General features: G+C 45.2%; 2 protein-coding genes across 3 annotated transcripts; both read right to left on the minus strand.

Annotated features, from left to right (window-relative positions):
• Window positions 1-7,635: 7,635 nt before the first annotated feature.
• Window positions 7,636-25,271, minus strand: LOC100274313 (uncharacterized). Of its 2 annotated transcripts, NM_001148676.1 has the most exons (6): window positions 24,949-25,177; window positions 22,488-22,628; window positions 21,718-22,145; window positions 21,261-21,356; window positions 15,463-15,522; window positions 7,637-8,203 (listed from the first exon to the last, which is right to left on the minus strand). In NM_001148676.1, the coding sequence occupies exons 2-6, from the start codon at window positions 22,600-22,602 to the stop codon at window positions 7,982-7,984; spliced, it is 921 nt and encodes a 306-aa protein (NP_001142148.1). In that variant the 5' UTR covers window positions 22,603-22,628; window positions 24,949-25,177; the 3' UTR covers window positions 7,637-7,981. The 2 variants fall into 2 exon arrangements, with proteins under 2 accessions (XP_008668452.1, NP_001142148.1); XM_008670230.2 differs by lacking the exon at window positions 22,488-22,628 and having other exon boundaries at window positions 7,636-8,203; window positions 24,949-25,271.
• A 757-nt stretch (window positions 25,272-26,028) lies between these two features.
• Window positions 26,029-27,283, minus strand: LOC109943612 (probable small nuclear ribonucleoprotein G). Its single transcript, XM_020547115.1, has 2 exons — window positions 26,578-27,283; window positions 26,029-26,422 (listed from the first exon to the last, which is right to left on the minus strand). The coding sequence occupies exons 1-2, from the start codon at window positions 26,815-26,817 to the stop codon at window positions 26,360-26,362; spliced, it is 303 nt and encodes a 100-aa protein (XP_020402704.1). The 5' UTR covers window positions 26,818-27,283; the 3' UTR covers window positions 26,029-26,359.
• Window positions 27,284-27,647: the final 364 nt, after the last annotated feature.

Below are 27,647 nucleotides of genomic sequence, written 5' to 3' on the forward strand. Positions count from 1 at the left end.
CCTTGAAAGCATTAGCAATTAAAAAGTCTCTAAGGCATTCATACCATGCTCTTGGGGCTTGCTTAAGTCCATAGAGCGCCTTAGAGAGCTTACACACGTGGTCGGGGTATCGTTCATCCTCAAAGCCAGGGGGTTGCTCTACGTACACCTCCTCCTTGATTGGCCCGTTGAGGAAAGCGCTCTTCACATCCATTTGGAACAACCTGAAAGAGTGGTGAGCGGCATAGGCTAACAAAATGTGAATAGACTCTAGCCTAGCCACAGGAGCAAAAGTCTCCTCAAAGTCCAAACCTGCGACTTGGGCATAACCTTTTGCCACAAGTCTAGCCTTGTTCCTTGTCACCACTCCGTGCTCGTCTTGTTTGTTGCGGAACACCCACTTGGTTTCCACAACGTTTTGCTTTGGACGTGGCACCAGGGTCCAAACTTCATTTCGCTTGAAGTTATTGAGCTCTTCCTGCATAGCCAACACCCAGTCCGGATCTAGCAAGGCCTCTTCTACCCTGAAAGGCTCAATAGAAGAAACAAAAGAGTAATGCTCACAAAAATTAACTAATCTAGAGCGAGTAGTTACTCCCTTGCTTATATCACCCAAAATCTGGTCGATGGGATGATTCCTTTGAATTGTCGCTCGGACTTGAGTTGGAGGGGCTTGAGGTGCTTCTTCCTCCATGGCATGATCATCTTGTGCTCCCCCTTGATCGCACGCCTCTTGATGAACCTGTTCATCAGTTTGAGTTGGGGGATGCACCATTGTTGAGGAAGAAGGTTGATCTTGCTCCTTTTGTTCTTGTGGTCGCACATCTCCAATCGCCATGGTGCGTATGGCGGCCGTTGGAACATCTTCTTCATCTACATCATCAAGATCAACTTGCTCTCTTGGAGAGCCATTAGTCTCATCAAATACAACATCGCTAGAGACTTCAACCAAACCCGATGATTTGTTGAAGACTCTATACACCTTTGTATTTGAGTCATAACCTAACAAAAATCCTTCTACAGCTTTGGGAGCAAATTTAGAATTCCTACCTTTCTTCACTAGAATGTAGCATTTAGTCCCAAATACACGAAAATATGAAACGTTGGGTTTGTTACCGGTTAGGAGTTCGTACGACGTTTTCTTGAGAAGGCGATGAAGGTAGGCCCGGTTTATGGCGTGGCAAGCCGTGTTCACGGCTTCCGACCAAAACCGCTCGGGCGTCTTGAACTCTCCAAGCATCGTCCTTGCCATGTCTATGAGCGTCCTGTTCTTCCTCTCTACCACACCGTTTTGCTGTGGTGTGTAGGGAGCAGAGAACTCGTGCTTGATTCCTTCCTCCTCAAGGTACTCCTCCACTTGAAGGTTCTTGAACTCGGACCCGTTGTCGCTCCTTATCTTCTTTACCTTGAGCTCAAACTCATTTTGAGCTCTCCTTAGGAAGCGTTTAAGGGTCCCTTGGGTTTCTGTTTTATCATGCAAGAAGAATACCCAAGTGAAGCAAGAAAAGTCATCAACTATAACAAGACCATACTTACTTCCCCCGATGCTGAGGTAGGCGACGGGTCCGAAGATGTCCATATGCAGCAGCTCCAGGGGTCTTGATGTGGTCATCACGTTCTTGCTGTGATGAGCATTTCCTACTTGTTTACCTGCTTGACAAGCTGCACAAGGTCTATCTTTTTCGAAAGTTATATTTGTTAGACCTAACACATGTTCTCCCTTCAGAAGTTTGTGAAGGTTCTTCATCCCCACATGTGCTAGACGGCGATGCCAGAGCCAGCCCATGCTAGTCTTAGCAATTAAGCATGCATCTAGACCGGCCTCCTCTTTTGCAAAATCAACTAAAAAGAGATTGTCGTCTAGTACACCCTTAAAAGCTAATGAACCATCACTCCTTCTAAAGACAGACACATCTACATTTGTGAATAAGCAATTATAACCCATATTACAAAGTTGACTAACGGACAACAAGTTATACCCGAGCGACTCAACTAAAAACACATTAGAAATGGAGTGCTCGGATGAAATAGCAATCTTTCCTAGTCCTTTAACCTTGCCTTGATTCCCGTCACCGAATATGATTGAATCTTGGGAATCTTTGTTCTTGACGTAGGAGGTGAACATCTTCTTCTCCACCGTCATGTGGTTTGTGCATCCGCTGTCGATAATCCAGCTTGAGCCCCCGGATGCATAAACCTGCAAGGCAAATTAGGCTTGGGTTTTAGGTACCCAACTCTTGTTGGGTCCTACAAGGTTAGTAACAATAGCCTTAGGGACCCAAATGCAAGTTTTATCTCCTTTGCATTTTGCCCCTAATTTCTTATTCTTCCTATAAATTGTGAAAGAAACATTGCAAGCATGGTAAATTGTAGAGGGTTCATTACTTGCTTTCCTAGGTACATGAACAACATTTCTCCTAGGCATATCTCTACCATACACAGAGGAAGAACTTGAAGCAAACATGGCATTTGAATCATAAGCATTACAACTCCTATCATGATGAACATTTCTAGAAAATTTCCTATCATAAATAAATGCATGATTCTTTGAGCAATATTAGCCATAGGGGCCTTCCCTTTTTCCTTTGTGAGAGTGGGAGCCCTTTGGCTTGTTAAGTTCTTGGCTTCCCTTTTAAAGCCAAGTCCATCCTTAATTGAGGGGTGTCTACCAATGGTGTAGGCATCCCTTGCAAATTTTAGTTTGTCAAATTCATTCTTGCTAGTCTTAAGTTGGGCATTAAGACTAGTCACTTCATCATTTAATTTGGAAATGGAAATTAAGTGTTCACTACAAGCATCAACATTAAAATCCTTACACCTATTGCAAATCGCAACATGTTCTATACAAGAGCTTGATTTATTAGCTATATCTAACTTAGTATTTAAATCATCATTAATACTCTTTAAGCTAGAAATAGATTCATGGCATGTAGATAATTCACATGAAAGCATTTCATTTCTTTTAACCTCTAAAGCAAGAGAATTTTGTGCATCAACAAATTTATCATGCTCTTCATATAAAAGATCCTCTTGTTTCTCTAACAATCTATTCTTCTCATTCAAAGCATCAATTAATTCATTGATCTTATCAATTTTGGTTCTATCTAAGCCTTTGAATAAGCTAGCGTAGTCTACTTCATCATCACTAGACTCATCATCACTTGAAGAAGCATATGTAATGGTACTTTGAGTACTTACCTTCTTCTCCTTTGCCATGAGGTAGGTGTGATGCTCGTTGGGGAAGAGAGCTGACTTGTTGAAGGCTGAGGTGGTGAGTCCTTCGTTGTCGGAGTCGGACGAGGAGCAATCCGAATCCCACTCCTTTCCAAGGTGTGCCTCGCCCTTCGCCTTTTTGTAGGTCTTCTTCTTTTCCCACTTTCCGCACTTTCCTTGTTCCTGGTCACTATCATTATCGGGACAATTAGCAATAAAGTGACCAATCTTACCACACTTGAAGCAGGAGCGCTTTCCCTTCGTCTTGCTCTTGTTGGGATGCTCCTTGCGACCTTTGAGCGCCGTCTTGAAGCGCTTGATGATGAGGGCCATTTCGTCCTCATTTAGCTCGGCCGCCTCAACTTGCGCCACCTTGCTAGGTAGCGCCTCCCTGCTACTTGTTGCTTTGAGAGCAACGGTTTGAGGCTCGTGGATTGGGCCATTCAATGCCTCATCAACATATCTTGCCTCCTTGATCATCATTCGCCCGCTTACAAATTTTCCGAGTATTTCCTCGGGCGTCATCTTGATGTACCTAGGATTCTCACGAATAGAGTTTACAAGATGAGGATCAAGGACAGTGAAGGACCTTAGCATAAGTCGGACGACGTCGTGGTCCGTCCATCTCGTGCTTCCATAGCTTCTTATCTTGTTGATCAGGGTCTTGAGCCTATTGTACGTTTGAGTTGGCTCCTCTCCCCTGATCATCACGAACCTTTTTAGTTCGCCTTCCACCAACTCCATCTTGGTGAGCATGGTGGCGTCGTTCCCCTCATGCGAGATCTTGAGGGTGTCCCAAATCTGCTTGGCGTTGTCCAGCCGCTCACCTTATTGTACTCTTCCCTGCACAAGGATGCTAAAAGAACAGTAGTAGCTTGTGCATTTTTATGGATTTGTTTATTGATAAACATGGAGTTATTCGAACTATCAAATCGCATTCCATTTTCTACTATCTCCCATATACTTGGATGAAGAGAGAACAAGTGGCTACGCATTTTGTGACTCCAAAATCCGTAGTCCTCTCCATCTAAGTGTGGAGGTTTACCAAGTGGAATGGAAAGCAAATGAGCATTGGAATTATGTGGAATACGAGAATAATCGAAAGAAAAGTTTGAGTTAACCGTTTTCTTTTTCTCCTCGTATTCGTCGTCCTTTTGAGAAGAGGAAGATTCGTCGCTGTCGTAGTAGACAATCTTCTTGATGCGCCTCTTCTTCTTTCCATCCTTCTTCTTTTGACTCGAGCCGGAGTCATTGACTTTGTCGTCCCTTGGCTCGTTGAAGATGGACTCCTTCTCATTGTCGTTGACCACCATCCCCTTTTCCTTAGGATCCATCTCTTCGGGCGATTAGTCCCTTTCTTGAAGAGAACGGCTCCGATACCAATTGAGAGCACCTAGAGGGGGGTGAATAGGTGATCCTGTAAAAACTTAAAACTTAAAGCCACAAAACTTGATTAATAGTTAGCACAATGAAATCAAGTGGCTAAAGAGTGCTCTTGTGAAACACAATAGACACAGTGAGAACAAGCACAAGAAACACGAGGATTTATCTCGTGGTTCGGCCAAGTATAACACTTGCCTATTCCACGTTGTGGCGTTCCAATGGACGAGAGTTGCACTCAACTCCTCTCAAGTGATCCAATGATCAACTTGAATACCACGGTGTTCTTCTTTCTTTCACTATATCTCGTTTGCGAGGAATCTCCATAACTTGGAGCCTCTCGCCCTTACAAATGATGATCACAAAGAAGCACGGATGTAAGGGAGGGAAAAGCAACACACACAAGTCTCAAGCAACAGCTCAAACACGCACACTAGTCACAACTTGAGCTCTAAGTTCACACACGGAGTTCTCAACTCAAAAGGAGCTCAAATTGCTATCACAAAGAATCAAACGCGCCAGAATGAAGACTTAGTGCTTAGAGATGATCAAAGAATGCTTGGTGTACTCCTCCATGCGCTTAGGGGTCCCTTTTATAGCCCCAAGGCAGCTAGGAGCCGTTGAGAGCAATCTAGGAAGGCAATTCTTGCCTTCTGTCGGGTGGCGCACCGGACAGTCCGGTGCACCACCGGACACTGTCCGGTGCTGATTGCTTTCCTATTCTGGCGTAGCCAACCGTTGAAGATTTGGAGCCGTTGGCGCACCGGACACTGTCCGGTGCACACCGGACAGTCCGGTGCCCCCATCAGACTGTTGGCTCGGCCACGCGTCACGCGCGGATTGCGCGGCCGACCATTGGCGCAGTCGACCGTTGGCTCACCGGACAGTCCGGTGCACCATCGGACGGTCCGGTGAATTATAGTCGTACGCCGTTGATCGCTTCCCGAGAGCGACGACTTCGCCGTGGATGGCTCACCGGACAGTCCCGTGCACCACCGGACAGTCCGGTGATTTATAGCCGTACACCGTCGTCGAGTCCCAAGAGCGGACTGTTCACCGAGACTGGTCCTGGCGCACCGGACACTGTCCGGTGCACCACCGGACAGTCTGGTGCACCCAGATTGAAGCTGTCTTTGGCTGAACACTGTCTACTCTTTTCCAAATCGATCTCTCCTGTTTCTAGCACTTAGACACAATACATTAGTCATCAAAACAATGTACTAAGTCTAGAAACATACCTTGCATCTTGATTTGCACTTCTTGAGCCTTTGGCACAATTTAACACTTAACCATTTGTGTTGGGCACTTAATCACCAAAACACTTAGAAATAGCCCAAGGGCACATTTCCCTTTCAGCATCCCACTTTCAATCCACTACTTAAAATCACATAGCGGTGGAGGAGTCTACAAAACATGCAATTATTAGTAGGCAAAAAAACATTCACCACTCCGAGTCTTCAAATTGTTAACATATTACAAGACTATTCTCACCATTAAATTCAACCGACGTTGAACCATAGTTGGCTCAAATGCGAAGTTAGCACACATCCAATACCTCTGTCGATAGGTGTCATGATCCTCAGACTTATCAACCTTACAAGGATCACCACAAAAACACATAGGCACTGGAACACCAGTTGGCAAATGCAGCGGGTCGAAGGCAGTTCCGGTCAAAGGACCCTTCCTAAATTTCGATAAGATCTATAACAATCACAAATATAATAGACTCATAAAATAAGATTTAATACAACGCTTACCTTTGTTTAGCAGATTTACCACGTCTAGACATCCTACAAATCAGGCTGATATCTCTAGTTTCGAAGAATAGGAATGAGCACAAAAACCAGTCAGGCGTAGGGTTTATGTATAGGCACGTACCTCGGCGCCAAGAACTATGGCGCCGAGGTAGGCGCCATAGATCTTGGCGCCGAGGTACGTGCCACGTAGGTTCCACGGTATCCCACTGTCTGACGTATGCACGCCAATATTGTTGGCGCCGACAGACACAACCTCGGCGCCAATGATGACGGCGCCGAGCTAAGGGTCCATTTTTTAAAATGAAACTGCCAAGGGCATAATTGTGCAAAAAACATTAAAAGGGCCAAATTGCAAAAAAGTTGGTAAAGATGTGCAACCTCTGTAGAGTGTAAAACTGGTATACTAGCCGTGCTCACGGTCATGAGCAGATCGGACACTCACATGATTAATTTATGGAACTAAATTTAATTTGTCATATGCATTGCATTGCGGGTGTTGTTATCACTTTTGTTCTACTACTTAATTGGGTTGATATCTACTTATACTTAGTAATTGCTAATAAAATTTTGACCAACTTTAAAAGCAATGCTCGTTTCAATCATCCTCTTTGATAAGCCTTACACTTCAAATGAGCTCCCACATTTGCTAGTTCATGCACATTATTTCCCACAACTTATTGAGCGATGAACGTATGTGAGCTCACTCTTGTTGTCTCACACCCCCCCAGGTCAAAAATAGGTACCGCAGGATGAGGCGCATGGAGGATGTCGTGATGAGTTCGTGCGAGGTCTAGGTCGTCGTCTTGCAGTCAACTTTGGATTGCTTGATCGTTGTCTCCTTATGATGTAATTATTTATTTATTTTGTACAAAACTTCTATTATATAGTAAAGATGTGACATTCATTTCTGTACCACTATTCATCATATATGTGAGACTTGGTCCCAGCATACCTGGTGTTTATTTCGCGCCCGAATCTTGGTGCCCCCGAAACCCGAGTGTGACAACAGTCAATCATTATTCATTGTTATCGACACTTTTAAGATTTGCACAATATATGATTACTTCATAAATTAGCTATGAAACATACATATTATGCCTAAATATATTCTACTTAATTATGTAGAGGCCGGCAAGACCAATGCTACTCATATATTCTACACATAGCTTAATATTCTAGTGCATTCAAAACTGTAGGTGTCCTTGTTAAAGAGCAAATATGCAATGCAAACCTATTACTAGGTAAAAACATGAAAACCAATTTGAAGAAAATATTTTCGTTGTTAAAAAATCTAACGTTTTGTACGTGCATACAATATTTTTCTCGTTGAACAGCCAAACAATCATTATCCAACAGAAACTGAAATCAGTGCTGCTATCTCAAAATTTTGAGCGTCAACTAAAACTCTGATCCCACGTTCCATTTCATATCTGCATATGATCTCCAGCCAGGATGAGGTGAGCTGGGGATGTCTGCTAAAGTGGCACAATTGAGCAAGGCACGAGTTTCACAAAACTTGCGTGATGTTACAGTTTTATTCAAGCTGAGCTACGCTATGATCTGAAGACGCAAAACAAGCATTGTGTGACTTGTGTCATGAAGGCACCAGAAGAAACTGAACGGAGCGCTTGCAAAAGGATGCTTCAGAATGTTTACACAGCCTCCACATTTGGCTCAGCATCCTCATTCTCAACAGGCTCACCATCCTTCTGCTTCACATAGCCGAAATATCCATCATCCCAATAATGCTCCTCCGCACTTCTGCCAAAAATGAATGGTCTTCTACCCATTGTTGTAAAAGGCATTAACCCAAACGCACGTGCGGTTTTGATCTCTCTTGCAATCTTACGCTGAGCTTTTGCACTTATACGGGTCTGTCAAGAAAACGAAGTTAAAAACCATGGCAAACAAATGTATTGACTATGATGCAGAATTACAAATGCAAAGGCGAGGGGCCTGTTGGTTCGATGCCTAACTTACCACAGTTTGTCTAACCTTTTCTACCTAAAGTTAGTTCTTCATTTTGGCTAACTAACCTTAGGCAAGTTGTGACACAATTAGCAGAGAACCAAACAGACCCGAGATCTCGTACATGGCCACCAAGCGACCGCAGCGGTGAGGAATTCCTGAGGAAGTGACACCACATGATTGCGAGCTCCTGAGTCCTGACTTCCTAAGCTCCTCCAGGGGTGATGACATGTTATACTGCTCCAGAAGATGAGGCAATAGCTGCACTCGCGCTAGGAGGCAATGGCACAGGGACGGTAGCCAAGCGTGGCTTCCCATGGCGTGGTTGCTGCCACACAAAGCGGACATGGCGATGCCTATGCATTTGGCAGCAGCAGCCTCTCTGCCCACTTAGGCCTTATTCGGTTGCATAGGGATAGGGGATTGAGAGAGATTAAATCTCTTTCTATTCAATTTTTACTAGGAAGGGATTTAATGCCCTACAATCCCTCTCAAACCAAACATGCCCTTACATGGTCTGCTCCAAGAGAAGGGATGTAAGAGTTGTTACTAACCTTGAGATTAACAATTAATAATGAGTCCCTAAGGACTATATGATATATATAGGCTGTAGGCCTGGGCCTTAACACCCCTCCTCAAACTCAATGTGGAAAAGGAGGATCTGAAGCGTTGAGTTTGATCAAGTGAAATTGATGTTGTGCTCTTGTTTGTGCTTTGGTAAAGAAATCTGCCAATTAAGATTCTGAGGGTACATATTGAAGATCAATAGTCTTCTGCTGACAATGAGACCGAGTAATTGATGCATCGACACCAATGTGTTTAGTAAGTTCATGCTTCACTGGATCATGAGAAATCTGTATAGCACTCAAGTTATCACATAACAGAGGTGTAGGAGTGTCACAGGAAACACCAAGATCAGCCAATAGCCAGCGCAGCCAAATAATTTCAGCAGTGGTAGTAGCAAGAGCCCGAAGTTCGGCTTCAGCACTAGAACGAGATATGGCCGCTTGCTTCTTAGATTTCCAGGCAATAGGAGAGGATCCAAGAAGAATAAAGTAACCTGTAGTAGAACAATGGTCAACAGGGTCACTTGCCCAAGTGGCATCAGAATACGCATGTAGCTGAAGTGGACTATCAGAAGCATAGAGTAAACATTTGGATCGTGTCCCGCGTAAGTATCGAAGCACACGAAGCAAATGACCATAATGAACTGAGGTTGGCGTAGAGATGTCCAAATGGGCCGTGCCCATCGGGCGGCCCGTGGCACGGCACGGTTTTGGCCCGTCACGAACACGGCACGGCCCGGTGGTTGACGGGCTCGGGCCGGCACGGCCCGTTAGTCGGGCCGGGCTTGGGCCGCTGCCGTGGCACGCCGTGCCGGCCCGAGCACGGCCCGGTTTTTTTATTTTATTTTTCAGAGCATTTATTTGTATATTAGAAGCAACTTTAATAGTTTAGACACAAAATAAGTTTGGTTTAGTTGGCTAGAGTGGTGTAGCTAAGCATTCCAATGCTCCAACCAAGGTTCGAATCCTAGCAAAGTGAATTTTCTGTCTTTTTTTACTTCATTTTCTTCCCACCCGGTCAAAGCACGGCGGGCCTTAACGGGTTGCGGGCCGGCCCGGCTATGTGCGGGCCGTGCCTGGGCCTGGGATGTGGCACGGTGGCCCAGCCCGGCACGGCCCGTCAACCTAACGGGCTGAAACGTGCCGGGCCAAAACGTGTCGGGCCGAAGGCGGGCCCGTGCCGGGCCGGCACGGCCCACCCGTTTGGACATGTCTAGGTTGGCGTGGATACAAATTGGCTCAACATATGAACAACATGAGCAATATCAGGTCTGGTGATGGTGAGATAAACAAGACTACCCACAATATGACGATATCGAGTGGGGTCTGCTAGAGGTGTCCCATCCTGCGGACGAAGTTTTAAATGAATATCCATTGGTGTTGCAACTGTCCGTGTATCGGTAATTCCAGAGCGATCAAGAAGATCTTGTATATACTTGGACTGAGACAGATAAAAACCTTTTGAAGTCTGTTGAACTTCAATACCCAAGAAATAGCTAAGTGGACCCAAATCAGACATCTGAAATTCCTTACTAAGATGCTGCTTGACATGAGAAATATGTTCTGAGTTGTCACCTGTAATCAGCATATCATCCACATATAATAGAAGTAAAGTGCGCCCTTTTTGGAGAGACATGAACAAACAATGCAGGATCATGTTCACTAGAAGAGAAACCAGCAGTTGTGATGACAGAGATGAATCGCTCAAACCAAGCACGAGGAGCTTGTTTCAGCCCATACAATGCGCGACGGAGGCGACAAACGTGCCCTGAGGGAGTATCAACCCCCGGAGGAGGATGCATATAAACTTCTTCACGTAGATCACCATTGAGAAGCATTCTTGACATCCATCTGGGAGATAGTCCAAGAAGATGAGGCTGCAACTGCAATCAAGGTTCGCACAGTAGTCATATGTGCAACAGGAGCAAAATTCTCATCATAATCAAGTCCTTGAGTCTGTTGGAAACCACGAGCCACAAGACGAGCTTTATACCTCTCAATGGAACCATATGATTTTGTCTTAATTTTGAAGACCCATTTGCATGTGATAGGAACAACATGTGAGGGTAAAGGAACGATATCCCATATACCAGTGCGTTCAAGAGCAGCCAATTCATCAATCATAGCTAGCTGCCACTAAAGAATCTCAGAAGCTTCCTGATAAGTAGTGGGTTCAACAATTGCCACACCAGCTCGTGGGAAACCATAGCGATCTGGAGGTTCAATAGTACCACGATCACGAAGACGATATCCCTGATTAAAAACATTGTTAGACTCAAAATTGTTAGTACAAGAATCAGGTACAGGATCAGTATCAGGACCAGCCGCAGACCGGTAACGACGAATGTAGGTTTGGATGATAGGTGGTTTGGAAGAGTAAGTAGAGGATGACGTGGAGGTGAAAGGTGGTGTTATGGGAATGAGAACATCATATGTGGATGTAGAAGATGATGGTTCAGCAGCAGGAATGGAAGGAAGACACATGAAAGAAGTAGATTCTGTGGGATAATATGTGGAGTGAGTAGACTGGTTGTGAAAGAATGGGCGATTTTTATTGAAACTCACATCTCTAGAAATTCGAATACGACGAGTAGATGGATCATAACAACGATAGCCTTTGTGTTCAGTACTGTATCCAAGGAATACACACTCTACAGATTGAGCAGTCAATTTAGTCCGCTCACGAGGTGTTAACAAGACATAACATATACATCCAAACACACGAAGATGATCATATCGTGGAGAAGTCCCAAAAAGAACTTTACCCGGTGATTTGCCAGAAAGTTTAGATGATGGTTGTCTATTAATGAGATACACGGCAGTGGAAATAGCTTCACTCCAAAAGTGTGAAGGAACAAAAGAAGATATCAAAAGAGTACGAGCACTCTCAATAATATGACGGTGTTTGCGTTCAGCAACACCATTTTGGGCATGAGCACCAGGACAAGAAAGTTGAGCTAGAATACCCTATATGGTCAATATCTGGCGAAAAGGATCAGATAAAAATTCACCACCAGAATCAGAACGAAAAATTTTAATAGTGGCAGAAAACTGGGTGTGAACCATGCGAGTGAAGGACTTGTAAATAGAAGGCAATTCAAAGCGACGTTTCATGAAGTAAATCCAAGTATAACGAGAATGACCATCAATAAAAATGACATAATATTTATGATCACCTTTAGAAACAACGGAGCTGGACCCAAACATCAGAGTGAATTAGATCAAAAGGTTTAGCAGAATGGGAATTACTAGTAAAATATGGGAGTTGTATTTGTTTTCCAAGATGACAGCCTTTACAATGAAAACTAGACTCAACATGTGTAGGACCTAAGCATCCTGACTTTATTAAAGTAGACAGACGAGATCCACATAAATGACCAAGACAATGATGCCACTGGGCGAATGACGTCGTGAGACCCGAAGCAGCAAGCACATGAGGTGTAGTGGTATGGTATGAAGGAAGACGCAAAGTATCCAAGATGTACAGGCGAGGCGAAGTGCTACGGCGACGGCCAGTCCCAATCACATCCCTTATTTTGCGATCATGTACAAAACAAGATGAGTCATCAAATCCAACAAAACAATTGTGATCGGTAATTTGACCAACTGATAGTAGATCCATGGATAAACCAAGTACAAAAATATATTTGGGACAGTAAAATTTGGATCAGAAAGAGAACCCTTGTGGGTGACATGACATAATGTACCATCAGCAGTCTGAACAGAAGTACCCTCGGTGACAAGTGTAGTAGTCGCCAGCCGTGACTGATCAGATGTCACATGAAATGAAGCTCCAGAATCAAGAACCCAAGATGATGACAAAGCACTAGCAGATGAAGTAGCAGCCACCGCAACTGAGCCTCTAGGAGATGGTCCTATACCACGACCACGAGTAGCACGACGGACACGAAAATCAGGCAGCTTCTCTGGAAACTTAGCGAAGCAGTTCGCAGACCGATGAGTGGTCTTTTTGCAATGTTCACAAGGCTGAAAAGAGGTGTTTCTGGACTTCTGAGCAGCAGCCAACACACTGTGAGAACTCACACCAGTAAAAGAAGACATGGACTTAAGACGAGTCTCTTCAGCAAGTAATTCAGATAACGCCTGAGCCATGGTGAGAGTATCAGAACTGTGAAGCAGCCTTGCACGAAGAGAACCAAATTCAGATCGAACTCCCATAACAAATCTGTATGTGAAAAACTTCTCAATGAACTTGTGGGCTGGGCAAGGCACAGTTGTACAAGCAGGCACCATGGAAGTCAAAGCATTCATAAGATGATCAAAGGCTGAATAGTATTCATCAATGGACATATCATGTTGCTCAATGACATGAGTCTGTTGCATAAGGATATGTAAAAGAGCACCGCTGTCCTGAACAAATCGGTCCTTTAGATGTGACCAGATAGCCTTAGCGGTGGTCAATTTTGACAGACTCAATCATAGTTGGTTTAGTGCTATGGACCATTACGACCATTACCTTGCCATCATTGATCTGCCAAGTCTTGATTGCAGCAGCATTGCTATGCTGCTTCTATCGACTGCTAAGACTGGTGAATCTTCAGTCAAATGAAACAGTAAACCATGACCTCTTAATGCAGTCTGAACATAGAAAGCCCATTCGGGATAATTTTGCCCATCAAGCACAATATTGACAACAATAGCGTTGGTCAACATATTAGAGAGCAAGAGAACATTGAAGAAGAACAGAGAATACCAAAATTTCTGGCAGGTAGCTTGAACAAAACTGAGTGAACTCCCAGCAGGTCAGCACAAGGGCAGGCGGATTCTGGACGTGCCGGAGGTGGCCACGTCGTCAAACCAGATTTGGGCGAGGTGACCGCGTTGGTGCAGGTGCAGAGGACAGCAGGTCGACGGCGGACGAATCTATGCAGGGGACGGGTCTGCGCAGAGACAGCAGGCTCCCTGTTCGTTGGGCGGATCTGCGCAGAGAGGCTCCCTGTTATCTGCGCGGATCTGGACGGGAGCCGCGACGACGAACGGGCGACGGCGGACGGGAGCGCAGGGGTCGACGGCGGACGGCGGGACGGCTATGCGCGGATCCGCGACGACAGCCGCTACGGCGGACGGGCGGCGGCCGCGAGGTTGGACGTCGCACGGCAGCCGCGATGGCGGCCGCGGATCTGGACGGGATCCGCGACGGCGGCCGCGAGGTTGGACGACGCACGGCAGCCGCGATGGCAGCCGGAGAGGTCCCGCAACGGCGACCGGGGAGGGCCGCGACGGCGGCGCAAGATGAACCCGCGGCCACGACGGCGACCAGGAGCCGCGACGGCGGCGGAAGAAGAGCTCGCAGCCGCGACGGCGGGCAGGAGGAAGGGGGAGGGCCGCGATAGCAGCCGAAGGGCCGCGACGGCGACTGGAGAAAGACCGCGACGGCGGTCAGGAGGAGACGACGGCGGCTAAAAAAACTGAGAAACCCTAATTGTAACCTCCTCTGGTACCATGTTACTAACCTTGGGATTAACAATTAATAATGAGTCCCTAAGGACTATATGATATATATAGGTTGTAGGCCTGGGCCTAATGGGCCTTAACAAGAGCCAAGGCCCCCAGAATGGTTCGTGTTGGCTGCTGGTCAGCACTTACGTTGCCTGAGCTTCCCCTGTTGCTATTCTTCTCCTCATGATTATTTGTTTAATTTCTCCCCATATATTGATATCTTTTTCCCACCAAAAAAAATGGTAAGCTTCTCAGAGGTAATCTCCTCCCACCTGACATTGACGGTCAAACTTATCGCAATAGTACTTTATTACAGTTTGTGCTCTTTAGGTCTAGCAGCATCAAAGAAATTTGACATTTGTGGAATGCCTAAGGCCGACTCCAGCAGATTACCCAAAGTTTACTCATATGCACTGTAGACTGCACTGTTCACATAGTAGAGTTTGAATATAGGTATGCAGATCGATGGGTAAGCTGCTAGAGATAGTCTAACAAGATTGTGTCTACCAAGCATAGTACACCTTCAAAGGCTGTTCTCCCTATTGGGAGAAACCACACCTCTTTTAAGATCTTGTCAAGCTGGTGATTGGTGAAGATAGCATCGGATTAGAACTTGTGAGATACATACAGGTAGGTTCACATTTTGATATTACTCCATCTGTTCTTGAATATTTGTCGCCCACTAGTTCATTTGTGAACTAAAACGCGACAAATAAAAAAACGGAGGGAGTCTTTAGTGAGTCCTCACTCAAGTTTCTACTTCTGCACTAAAGTGTTTATACAAGGATGAGATAACAACGTAATTGCAAGAATGCATGATAACTTCTTGCTAGGCCGCTAGCCCGCTACTGCTTGTAGAATTTTCATATGCTAATTGTTTATTTATGTAAAATATCAATACATATCTTTTTTCTAGAAAATGGCACATCTGTATCCGCTGGATATTGACACATGTACCCATACCCATGCTACATAGCTTTCCAGGATGGACTAATGCATTCAAGGCAGCTGCTCCAAGTATTGCATAATAAACAACTATCAAACACAACAGGATCTGACAATTTCACTAAAAGAAAGGAGTATATTGCCCCAAAAAGCTCGTCGTCATATATAATGAGTACTTGAGTATAAATGGTTACCTGGCTTCTCTTGATGATAATTCCAGCTTCCGTAAGAAAGTTGGAGAGGAATCTAACATTCTGCAGGGAACAGTTCCAAATCTGTTAAAAATGAAACTAGAAGCTACTTCTTGTAGCCAAACATGAATTCATCAACCAGACCAAAGATATAATCTTTGGAGAAACATTATATGTCTCTTTATTGAAAAGAGGCACCTAACAGTAATATTTATTGACATAGTTTTCCACACTGAACTGATTTCCTTTGCAAATAGATCCGAACACGAACAGTCAATGTCAGAGGTGCCCAAGGCAGCAGGACCCCGGCTACTAAGCTCGTAGCCTGGTTCGGTAAATGGCGAGGAGCTTAACCCCTGAACGCCCAATTGTGAAGGAGGTGAGATTGAGAGAAAAAGAGGGAGATTAGGAAATTGTTTGTTATCTTCTGCCCCCTCGTGAGGATTGGTACATGGTATATACAGGCACTTGGCCTGGTAAACAAAAAAAACTCCTTAAATCCCTTAAAGTTTGCCTTCCCTGCATGCTGATCCTTGAATGTCGCTGCTGGTGCCATCTGGGCACGATCACCGTGCGTCTACAGCTCGTTGGGCACATCGGCAGCCCTGGTCTTGTGCCTCCTGCAGCACTAGGGATGGCAACGGGCACATTTTACCCGTGTGCCTGTGAGCCCTATAGGTTGCGGGTTTGGGTGTGAGTTTGTACCCGCGGATACAGGTGCGGGTTTGATTCTCAACCCATCGAGTTTTTTCTCGCGGGTATGAATATATTGTAGCCGTGTCCGCAAACCCACAATGAATATATATATGTACTTATATATGTATGCATGTATGTATGTATGTATGTGTGTGTATATTATATATATACACATTTTTGAATATGTGTGTGTGTCTATATATATATATATATATATATATATATATATATATATATATATATATATATATATATATATGTATGTATGTATATATATATATGTATATATATATGCCCGCGGGTTTATGGTACTCGTGGGGTACGAGTAACATATTGTACTCGTCGCGGGTAACGGGTACAGGTTTGTAAACCCTCTACCCGCGAGTTTTAAACCCGTTGCCATCCCTCTGCATGAGTAATGGTGGCCCCACGCCCCACATGACATCCCCCCCCCCGACTAGCAGCTCGTCCTCGAGCTGAAACAAAGGATAACGTTCAATGAAAGCATGTAAGGCTTCCCAGGTGGCTGAGGACGCTGATTCGTCCTTCAACTAGACAAAGACTTGGCGAACTGAGGACGCTGGTTCGTCCTACTACTAGACAGAGACTTGGCGAACGCCACGGGCGAGGCGTGTGCGAACAGCGCATTCCGGTTCAGGGAGACAGGGACTGATGCATCATGGTGGAGCAGCCGGCGGGCTGCCTACGAACATCTTGAGGAGGCCCACAAGCAAGATGTTGTGCAAACGGGCCCTAGCCAGAAAGGTGAGATGGACGACAACCGTGTTGATGAGCTCGTTGATGCGATATGGCTCACAGTAGTGTGGCTTCAGCTTCCACTGTGCCAGAGTCTAGAAAGGTGCAGCTGGATGGTGGCGGAGTCGAAGCCACACCCAATCGCCAACGACATAAGAGACCGCCCTATGGTGTTTGTCGTAGTGGCGTTTGAAGATCGTCTGGGCTTGTTCAAAGCAGTAGCGAACAACGGACAATAGCTCATCGTAATCTGCTATGTTCTTGGCGACTGCCGCCACACGTGCCTCACTCGACTGATAGGAGTGAATGGTCGGTGGATCATGGTCGTGGATGATATTGAAGGGAGTGTCCTTGAGGGCCATCTAGAAGGCAGTGTTGTAAACGAACTCAGCCCACAGCAGCTAACACAGCCATTGGTAGGGGCGGTCTCCGGTGAAGCACTGTCGGTACATGATAACGACCTTGTTAGCAGCCTTAGTCTACCATCAAACTACAGATGGAACGTTAATGTCATATGAAGCTTGGAGCCCGACAAATGCATGAGCTCGTGCCAGACTTTGAACGTGAACACTGGATTGGGATCCAATACCATGGATTGAGGAATCACGTGGAGTCGAACAATGTCGCTGAAGGGTGGGCGAGGGGGTGAAGTGGCAGTACTTCCTGAAATGATCAACCACCATGAAGATGACTGGCTTGTCGTCCACCTTGGGAAGTGCTTCGACGAAGTCCAATCCGATGCCTACCCACAACATGGTTGGAATAGAGAACGACAAAAGGAGGTTGGATGGGTGGTGTTCAAACTCGTAGGGTTGGCACGTCGAGCAAGGGCGTATGAAGTCCTAGGCCGTGGAGCTAAGGTTGGCACGTCGAGCAAGGGCGTATGAAATCGTGACAGAGACAGTGCAGCATCTGTTGTAGGCCTTTGATGGTCATTCTCATGGACAACGGCCACCGGTTCGTGAAGTAGAGGCGATTTGGGCGAAATACATAGCTTGGTGTTGAAGGCCACAAGTTGGAGAAAAATCAGACTATAGTGATCAATACTTAAATGTCATCATCACAAGTATGGCAGCCAATGGCAAACGGCGAGCACGAGGCCCGTCAACTCAAGTTCGTAGGCGACCGGCAAGCGATGTCGAGCAGCCATCAGTTGGCTAAAAAAAAGCAATCGAGTGCTTGTCTTGTAGTAGGACGGCGCTGAAGCCTTGGGTGGAGGCGTCACACTCGACCACAAAGAAACGGTCAAACTCAAGCAGCGCCATGACGAGGGTTATGGTGATGGCCATCTTGAAAGCGTTGAAGGTTGTTGTGGCCTCTTGGGACCATAGAATCCTTCTTTCTTGAGCAAGGAGGTGAGCGATGTTGCGATAGTGTTGTAGTCGCAGGCGAATTTGCAATAGTACCCTAGAGGAGGTTGTGGACAAGCCGAACGTGGAAGCAACTAGTCCTGCAAAGCTTTGGACCTTGGTTGGATCCATGGTAATGCATGTTGCTAAGGTGATGTGGCCTAGGTAGGAGATTGACTCCACCCCAAAGGCGCACTTGGAGTGTTTGACGAACAGGTGGTGCTGGTGCAGCATGGTGAGGATGATGTGAACATGGCAGATCAGTCAATCCACATCTTGCTAAAAATGAGGATGTCGTCGAAGACGAGGACGAAGTGTCGGAGGTATGGTCAGGGCGTCATTCATCAGGGCCTAGAATGTAGCTAGCACGTTGCACGGACCGAAATGCATGACAAGAATCTCGTACAAGTCATGGGCACACTTGGAGTGTTTGACGAATAGGTGGTGTAGGTGAAGCATCGTGAGGATGATGCGAATATGGCGGAGCGGTAAACCCACGTCTTGTTGGAAATGAGAATGTCGTGGAAGACGAGGACGAAGTGTTGGAGGTATGGTCACAGGGTGTCATTCATCAAGGCCTAGAATGTAACTAGCACGTTGCACGCCCGAAAGGCGTGACAAGAAACTCATACAAGTCACGTCTGAAACGCCATGATAGTTGAGATTCATCCAAACTTGGTGATAGTCGAAGCATAGATCAAACTTGGTGAAGTTGGCGTTATGGAGCTCATCGAATTTGTCGACCACGGGGATCGAGAACGTGTCCTTGACCGTAATGGCGTGAGAGCCCAGTAGTTGACACAGAAACACCATGAGCCACCCGCCTTCTTCACCCGGAGGACAGGCAAGAAACAAAGGAGCTCGGCCTAGTGAACCCCTCGTGCGGCATTTCGGCCCACTGGCGCTCCAGCTTGACTTTGTGTGTGGCGAGGTAGCAGTACAATCGTAAGTCGACCAACATAGCTCCTGGTAGAAGGACAATGTTAAGGTGGCATGTCCGAAGCAGAGGAAGGTCGTGCGGCTCGATGAAGACGCCAGCAAAGTCGACAAGGAAGGCCTCCAAGAGGTTGCATCCCCAGCAGGAGCAGAGACTTCGGAAACCTACCAAACCGCACCTTGCCAGCGGACCTGATGGTCTTTGTGCCAAAAGGACATGGTGAGGGCCATAAGTCCAACAAGATGGGCCTAACTAGGGCGAGCCACTGGGTACCCAACACCATGTCATACCCTACCATGATAGCATGAAAAAGTCAGCAGAGAAGTGTTCACCAGCGATGGAGAAAGACATCCCTCGAGACACACCAGTGCATGGGGACACTCGCCATTGGTCACCGTGACAGATGTGGAGCCGCAGTAGACCATGGGGAGATTAGTGCGACAGACGGCCTCCTCGTCAATGAAGTTGTGCGACGATCCCAAGTCGATGTGGGCGCAGAGCCCAATGTGGTCCATTTGGAGGTGCACTTGCATGGTGTCGCTGGTGCGGACACCCATGATCACATGGAGCGATATATGTGACAACGACTACATAGTGTGGGGGTCGTGGAAGACAACATCGTCATCGTTTGCATAGTTATTAAAACATCGTTTAAACAACGTTTAAACGCCAAAACACTCATTAGAGGCTAAGACGCTAAAAATGTTACAGGGCTAGGCCTAAACCGACGTTTTGCATCCGTAAAATGTCGTGTTTTGTTGTTTAATGGTCATAAGCCATAAAACGCCACGTTTGAAGTGTTTTAGTCTTGCACATACACACCAGAGAGAAAATTTAGCTTCTTTGGGCCCAGTCCAGTTCGCTCCACACGTTTGCCCTATCATACTCGCTCAAGACCCGACGACACCATGTGCTCACATTTGTAGTCCTGCCACTGAAGGTCATGCCTTCCCGACTATTCGTCGGCTCCAAGAGGAGACAGGGGAAGCGAGGTGGCAGGCGCAGCCCCACACTGGTCTTTGTCTTGCGACTATGTGGCTAGTTGTCCATCCACTGTGGCGCCATCGTCGTTCTGCTCTAGTACTCCCCTGCTCTCATCCACTCGTTCGCCACCGCAAATAGAGGAATTTGCGCTCGTGCCCCGGCCCCTGCCCCCTGCTCCCATCTAGCATTCTGCCTATTGTAGCTACGCGCACAGGTGCTCCACCCATGAAATTGTGATATGTTGATATTTTCTTATGTTTAAAAGTCAAAACTCCACCCATGAGTGTTTCAATGTTTTGTTGTTTTAATAACCTTGATCGTCGGCCTCCGCCAAGTCCAACAAGAACAAACACTGACACAAGCAGTTGTGACTGCGCTCGAACTTTTCGTTGCAATTGAAACATAGGTCGAGCCGGCAATGACCTTCCATTTCAAATGTCGACAGATGTCATATGGGGCACCCCCCTACCATGACGATGGTGGCTGCAGCAGCCACATCAGGTAATGGGGCTAGCAGGGCGAGGTGTTGGGCAAGTGATTATCAAGCATCGTCTAAAAGGCAAGTTTTATAGGACAGCCATAAGACCTACTATGTTATATGATCCAAATTGCTTGGGACTGAAAGGCTTTGGTGTCGTTGTTGCATAGTGATTATCATGTACTTTATTGCAATGGACTGTCTTGAATTTGCTAAATTCGAACATAAGTAGTAAAATCAGAAGAAAATGTCAGAGCAAACATGTTTAAAGTTAGCACTTAGCAGTGATTACTAGTCATGCTCTAGACATACATATGAAGATATTTTAGGGAAAATCATATATTGACAGAAAATTTGTAATGGATTTTGGGTGGTGCCATCAAGACTATGACCTCTAATTGAAAAAAAAATTGAAGTACGATTTTGAGATCAACATAGACTTGTGGCACAAAAGAGGTCAGCATAGACTCCTTGTGTTCCTGAACTTTTTGTTACCTAGCAGCCCTAGAATTTACAAAGCCATAGACCACAGCAAAATACAAACTTCAATATAAAATAGCAACCATAGTAATTTTCCTTGTGTTCAGGCAGACATACTCACCCTAAAATCAGCCTTCTTCAGTACCTCCGCTGTAGTTGTTTCAAACTGTCGTCTAGGAGGGTTCTTTGCGGCTGCAGGTTTTCTAAGGTCAAGGTCCTACACTTGTCAGATTGAATGAAATAAGGCATTATAATAGCAACCACACATGGGCAGATCGGCAAATAAAATAATAAATGAAGAAAGAAATCTGTAAAGTACACATGGTATATTGGTATTATAAAGAGTATTTCCGTGTATTTGAAATTAAATTCTCATTTTGTTAACAAATATCTGCTAGTAAAACACACGATTTTTACTGTGATTTTAGCATAGCAGACATTTCTAGCCCACACACTTATACACTAATTCCTGAATGCTTACACAAGATAAGTAGATAACAAAAACATATAGGTTGCAAAAGATTTTAGACAACTCGGATAATTTTGTCTATTTATTGACAAACCAAACTACTGCTTACCCGAACAGAATACGTTGAACCTTGCCTAAACCGCACATCAGGCCTGAACTCAAAGTCATCTTCCCAGTCACCGTCGACGTCCTCGTCCTCCTCCATTTGGATGTTGCGTGCCGCATTAGCAATCGTATCATTTAAGCCATCATTAAAAGAATCATAACCATCCATCCATCCTGAATTGCTCCTGTCGCCAGATGCAGGAAACCCAGGGAAACCAGAGCTGCTACTGTCACTTAACCAAGTGAAACCACCCTTGGACAACCCAGATCTGCTCTTGTCACTTAACCCAGTCAAACCACCCATCCCAGAGCCCATATTGTATCTCCTACCAGTGTTCTCAGCCCTATCGAGCTTCTCGTAGAGTGATCCTTTGTCTGTGTCCTTGCCCCCAAACAACCGTTCTTCGAATTCGTCCATAGTCTCACCATCCCCTGCACAGAAACGGTCAAACCAGATAGGCATATCAAAATCGGCTTGATTGAGACTATTCAAGAGTCAATTCTTCACTCTTAAAGCATTATTACACCAGAAGTGTAAGGGAATGATGGTTTTTAGCTCGAGAAAGCTAGACAAAATTCACATCAGATCTACATCTCCAGGGTCATTCAATTCAACTTACTGTTATAACCAACTTTAGGGAAAGGTACGCAAGTATAACAACTATGGGCATCACACAGCACGAGTACCTCCCATGTGTGGTATCTTTTGTTTCAAGAGATACCACTCATGGGAGGCCAGGAAGGAACAGGGACAGAAGAGGGTTGGATGCTCACCGGACTGGAATGAACGACGGAAGACGCCGGCAGCGGCCAGCAGCGGATGGGGAGGGAAGGCATGACAGAGAGAGGCATGGCAGGGGAGACAGCGCCTCAGTGCGGAGCTCACCATCGCGCTCGCTTGGTGGTACTCCTGCCCTGTGGCATTCAATACACAAAGATAAGTGTGACAATAGCTCCTTCAAAATGCCCCAAGCCAAAAAAAACCACTTATCACAGCCACCTATAACCTCTCAGAGGTGCTCACAGACCTAGCATACACCAGTAGCTGGCGCGCGCCCTTGGGCACGCTTTGTTACGTAATTGAGCTAGTTCATAATAATTGAGCTAGTTACATTATAGGGAAATTTTTTGTGTGTGATAATAGATGTACTTATTATAGAAGATAGCTATATCAGTATATAAATGTTGAAAAGGAAATGAAGCAAAATATGTACACAATAGTTGATATTTAAGTTACTTTATATACAGGGGAAGGTCTAGCAAAGAAGTTGTTCAATAGTTGACAGGCTAATTATATAAGTGTGTTTACATCGAGGATAGTTGGTACGACAAATTACACGTTAATGTAGAGATCTCGTGAAGAAGTTCGTCAGCAGTTATCAAAACATTATATAAGTACATTTATATCGGTGATAGTTGGAACAACAAAGTAGGCATTGACGTTTGCAGCAATCGTTGTAGTTGTTCCATGGAAGCTGTTTGAAAATAAGAAGAAAATGTATGATAAATTTATTTTTTGAGGTAAAAAATGGAAACATGTGATGCTCACATGGGTTTAGGTTGTGGGGATGGAGATGTTCTTTTTTGTTGATTCTAGATCTTCATGCTCAGTTTTAAAAGGTTGATGTTTCAACCGACACACAGGAAATATAATTTAATTTTGTGTTTTAGTTATAGATAATTTACATGCAACTATAGAATAGGAACCGTCACACAGGAAATATAATCTAAAAACCTCATGTGCAGTTCAAATAATATAAAAACTCATATGTAGTTCAGCTGTCTGAAAATAAAACACCATATGTCTAAAAAGTTGTTCGGCTCATATGTAATTCACTCATATGACCAAGCCATGGTGATGGCCATGCATGCTTGCAGGATCGGGGTGCAACTCTAGACCTCCCCTTGCTGCTGAACTGAAAAGGTGTACTACAGCTCATTGTTATTAAAACGTCGCTTAGACGTCGTTTAAGCGTTAAAACGTGATTAGCAGTTGGAACGTCCGGGCGTTTTAGGTAAGCCGCGTAGAACGTCCGTTTCGAGCGTTTAAGCGTCGCTTAAGCATCCTAATCGCGTTTTAGGATGTTTTATGCGTGCTGAGGACGTTCTACCTGTTCTGGGCCTTTCCTGGGCCTTTAGGTTTTTCTCTAGGTGTTGGACGCACGCCACCCTCCTCTCTCCTCTCCTCCAACGGCTCAGCCGACCGCCGCCCTCCTCTCTCGGTCTCTCCTCTCCTCCAACGGCTCAGCCGGCGCCACCGCCCTCCTCCCTCCTATCCTCCAACATCTCCGGCGCGTCTCTCCTCTCCTCAACCGCGGAGGCAAAGCCGGCCGCCGGCCGTGGAGGCACAGTCGGCGCGTCTCTCCTATGTCCTCTCCTCAGCCGTGGAGGCACAGTCGGCGCGTCTCTCCTATGTCCTCTCCTCAGCCGTGGAGGCACAACCGACCGACGGCCGTGGAGGCACAGCAGACCTACGGCCACCGCTGGCCGCCTACCCCACAGCAGATCTGCACCCAAGACCAGCAGCCAGCCAGCCATCCTCTGCGGCTCCACTCTGCCAGCGCCCAAGACCAGCACTAGCAGCCAGCCATCCTCCACCTCCACTGCTCTCCATTTGATCATTTGGTGAGTACTGATTTTGCTCACAGTGAATCAATCAATCTCTATTTGCTCAACCATATTGGTGAGTACTGAACTACTGATTGTGCAACCATATTGCTCACAGTGAATTTCAATTTGGTTTGTGAACTCAAGTATTCAACTTATGTATGAACTTATTTTATATTTGAACTTCTATGTCAAGTCTGAAAAGACGTTTCAACGTTCGTTTAAACGTTTAAATGTTAAAAAGTTGGTTCATAACGTTTTAACGTTTTACCGCTTTAATAACCATGCTACAGCTACCTGGTCTAACCAGGTCATCATTAGATGTCCTGTGAACAATGTTTTCAGATCGGCTGATCGTTTCTGATTGCCGGTGGGGCGATCAGCCGACTAATCCCGATTAATCGACGATCAACCCGATTAATCGGACACAACAAATCAGCATTCAACAGCTGCAGAGATATGCTCATTAGCATTCAACATCACCTCACAACAGTCCAAATCTAAATTCAAGGCAGCAGCATTCATCATTCAAGCTATAAGCAAATCAGCAAGACAGCTACAGCCTATCGGGGACTGGGGAGAAGAGATGAACTGGTGGAGCCGTGGAGACATGGAGCCTTCACCGTACCTGTAGGCTGGCGCCGCCGCACCGGGATGGAGGAGGGGCCGAGGGGGACGATGCCGCCGTATCCCCCCGTCACTGGTAGCGCGCCGCCGTCGCCTGCACAGAGCTTACGACGCGCCACAGGAAGGGTCGAAGGGAGGAGCTCACGACGCGTCGCTGGAAGTGCCGATGCGCGTGCAGTGCGTGCGCTGTACGCGGCTCGGCGACTGAAAATGGGAAGCGGGAGGGCGGGAGGACGGCGGGTGGGACTAGGGTTGCGACTGTGGGAGGCGGCGGGACGGGAGGTCGAGGACGGTCGGACGGAGGGTGGGAGCGGACCAACTTTTTTTTTTTTTTGCAATTTAGCCTTTTTGGATTTTATTTTCACAAACTAGGTGTGTGCCCGTACGTTGCCACGAGAGATAAAATAGTATAAAACATAAATATGGAACGATAAACATAACTATGATATGCAAAATTCTATTTAAGTCTGCGTATTCTCGTGCGTGAGAGTGGAGCGATTCCATTCTAGATTTTGAGAACGGAGTGAAACCATTATATTTTCTGTTTGGATCCACATTTTTTTGGAGTGAGCTCATCCCAGGTCTAGTTGAAATATTCTCAATTTTGAACCACTCTGCTCTGATCGCTCTCCAACTGAATGCACAATGAAGCGGCTCCATCCCACCTTGCTACCCAACCAAACGGACACAAATACTTTGTCTTGACCGAGAATTGTCTCTCCCCATATTTCATAAAATTAACTATATTTCTCTGACACCATTCATACATGCAGAAACTTGCTCAAAGAGTTGTTAAGATGTCAAATGGATATACCGGATTTAAAATATGCACTTGATCACCGTATTCCTTTGAGCACACCAGATATGTATCCCTGCCGCAGAGACCAAGCACAACCACACAGGACCATAATCAAATACTAATGGCAGTTGACCTAATAGAAGAATCCAGTTGCATTAGAATGGCACCACATATGCACGAAAAAACATGTTCCTCATAAAGCAATAGGCAGCGTAGAACCATAGAACTATAGAAGAATCTGATTCTAATTCCAATAAGGGCAGACCAGATGCACCACTACCGAATATTAATGATGGATCTAAGATCACATGTGCCTCACAAGGCAAGGGCGCAAGGCAACGACAATGTAGAACAATAGAAGAAATGACTTGTTGTCAATGTTAGCGCTGAGAAGGCAGTAAATGAAGCCATCGTTGAACCTAGGGCTAGCACTATTAGCCAGGCCTACTTGGGTAGATGTTTGCATAGCTACAAGCACCACATAGGAAGAAGGGAAAGCCGGAAAGAGATAGCTTTGACCTCCACAGTTATGTCTAAAGTACAAGAGGGTTCATAGATATCATTTACATCAATTTTCACGCTGCTAGCGCTACATCAACTGGAGAACAATGACTCACTGTGACTTGGAAATTAGCTCCAATGCCTCGATCATGACAACACGATTTCCCCTAATAAACTGCAGATAATTGTAGGATGTCAGCATATTATGTGAATTAATAAGCAAGCTTTAAAATTTGTGTTTTTAAGCATTTCAAAACATCATTTAAAACTGCTTGACCACAGGTACACGTGGGAAAAGTTCAAAATAACCTTCAATAGTAGAAAACTTACCACCATTCCATTATGGGTGTTGTAATTTCCACTAACATCCACAGTGTTGTTGATCACCAGGTTCATGAACTGGTCGAATCCCCGAAGTGTGCCAATAACAAGACGGTTTGCATTCAGCTTAACTGAAGAAATGTGCAAACTCTGAACATAAAGGCCGCTCATAAATTCAATGGCAAAAAATTGATCTAGCTTAGCACCACCAAGATATAACAAAAATAAAATGACAAAACAGAACGACATTGCATCAATACACTCATGTTAAAAATATAAAAAAAGAAGCCTTGTGGCTACATGTACAATGAAATCTTGATCTCATTATAAATAATTTTGTCATGGACCAGGCCTCTAATGCTTGTCTGCTTGTCTCACTAATACAATTTACACACGCTGAAAATTTCTCATGTATAAAAAAATACAGAGGAAGCCTTTGTTGCTGCATATACAATGGGACCTCAGACATCATTATGAATATAGACCAAGCTTCTAATGGGCAACATCTCGACTGAATAATACAATTTACAGACTTAGGGAGAAACACTTTCATCTACTACCAGGGAATTTTCTAATAGCATTAACACAATAAATTCAGACTTTCAATTATGTTGATATGCTAACATCTATGATATACTATTACATATATAAATGATCATGGTTCTACTTTTATTGATATTTATTGTGTTATCATTACCATCATGGTGTAAATATATTAACATTATGTGCAGTACCAATAAAAATACACATAACATAACTTAGAATACATTATGTGGCGATGGCAATTAAGATGAGAATTTTACCAAGAAATATGTGGTGATGGCAATTATGAGTAGACCATCAGACCTAATTGATCCCTTTTACCTGAAATGGGATAGGAGAATGTCATAGTTGAGAATAAATAATAATAGAGAATTCAAAATATATCTGCTTCTCGACTGACAATAGTCCTGCAAAGAATAAATAAGTGGTCGATGCTATAGTCCTCTAAATAATAAATTGAATTGGTTCTATCAAAGCATTTGATCTACTACTGGACTCACAAATCACCTGAAAAAGGGAGAGGGGAGAGGGCATTG

This window comes from Zea mays, chromosome 1 (assembly GCF_902167145.1).
Source record: "Zea mays cultivar B73 chromosome 1, Zm-B73-REFERENCE-NAM-5.0, whole genome shotgun sequence".
Lineage (NCBI taxonomy): Eukaryota > Viridiplantae > Streptophyta > Magnoliopsida > Poales > Poaceae > Zea > Zea mays.

Coding starts and splice junctions, on each gene's coding strand:
- LOC109943612 (XM_020547115.1), bottom strand. CDS start 26,817: ATGTCGTTCTGTTTTGTCATTTTATTTTTGTTATATCTTGGTGGTGCT. Junction 26,423..26,577: donor ACACCCATAATGGAATGGTG/GTAAGTTTTCTA, acceptor AATTATCTGCAG/TTTATTAGGGGAAATCGTGT.
- LOC100274313 (NM_001148676.1), bottom strand. CDS start 22,602: ATGGTGAGCTCCGCACTGAGGCGCTGTCTCCCCTGCCATGCCTCTCTC. Junction 21,357..21,717: donor GTTCAACGTATTCTGTTCGG/GTAAGCAGTAGT, acceptor TGACAAGTGTAG/GACCTTGACCTTAGAAAACC. Junction 15,523..21,260: donor TGAAGAAGGCTGATTTTAGG/GTGAGTATGTCT, acceptor TGTTCCCTGCAG/AATGTTAGATTCCTCTCCAA.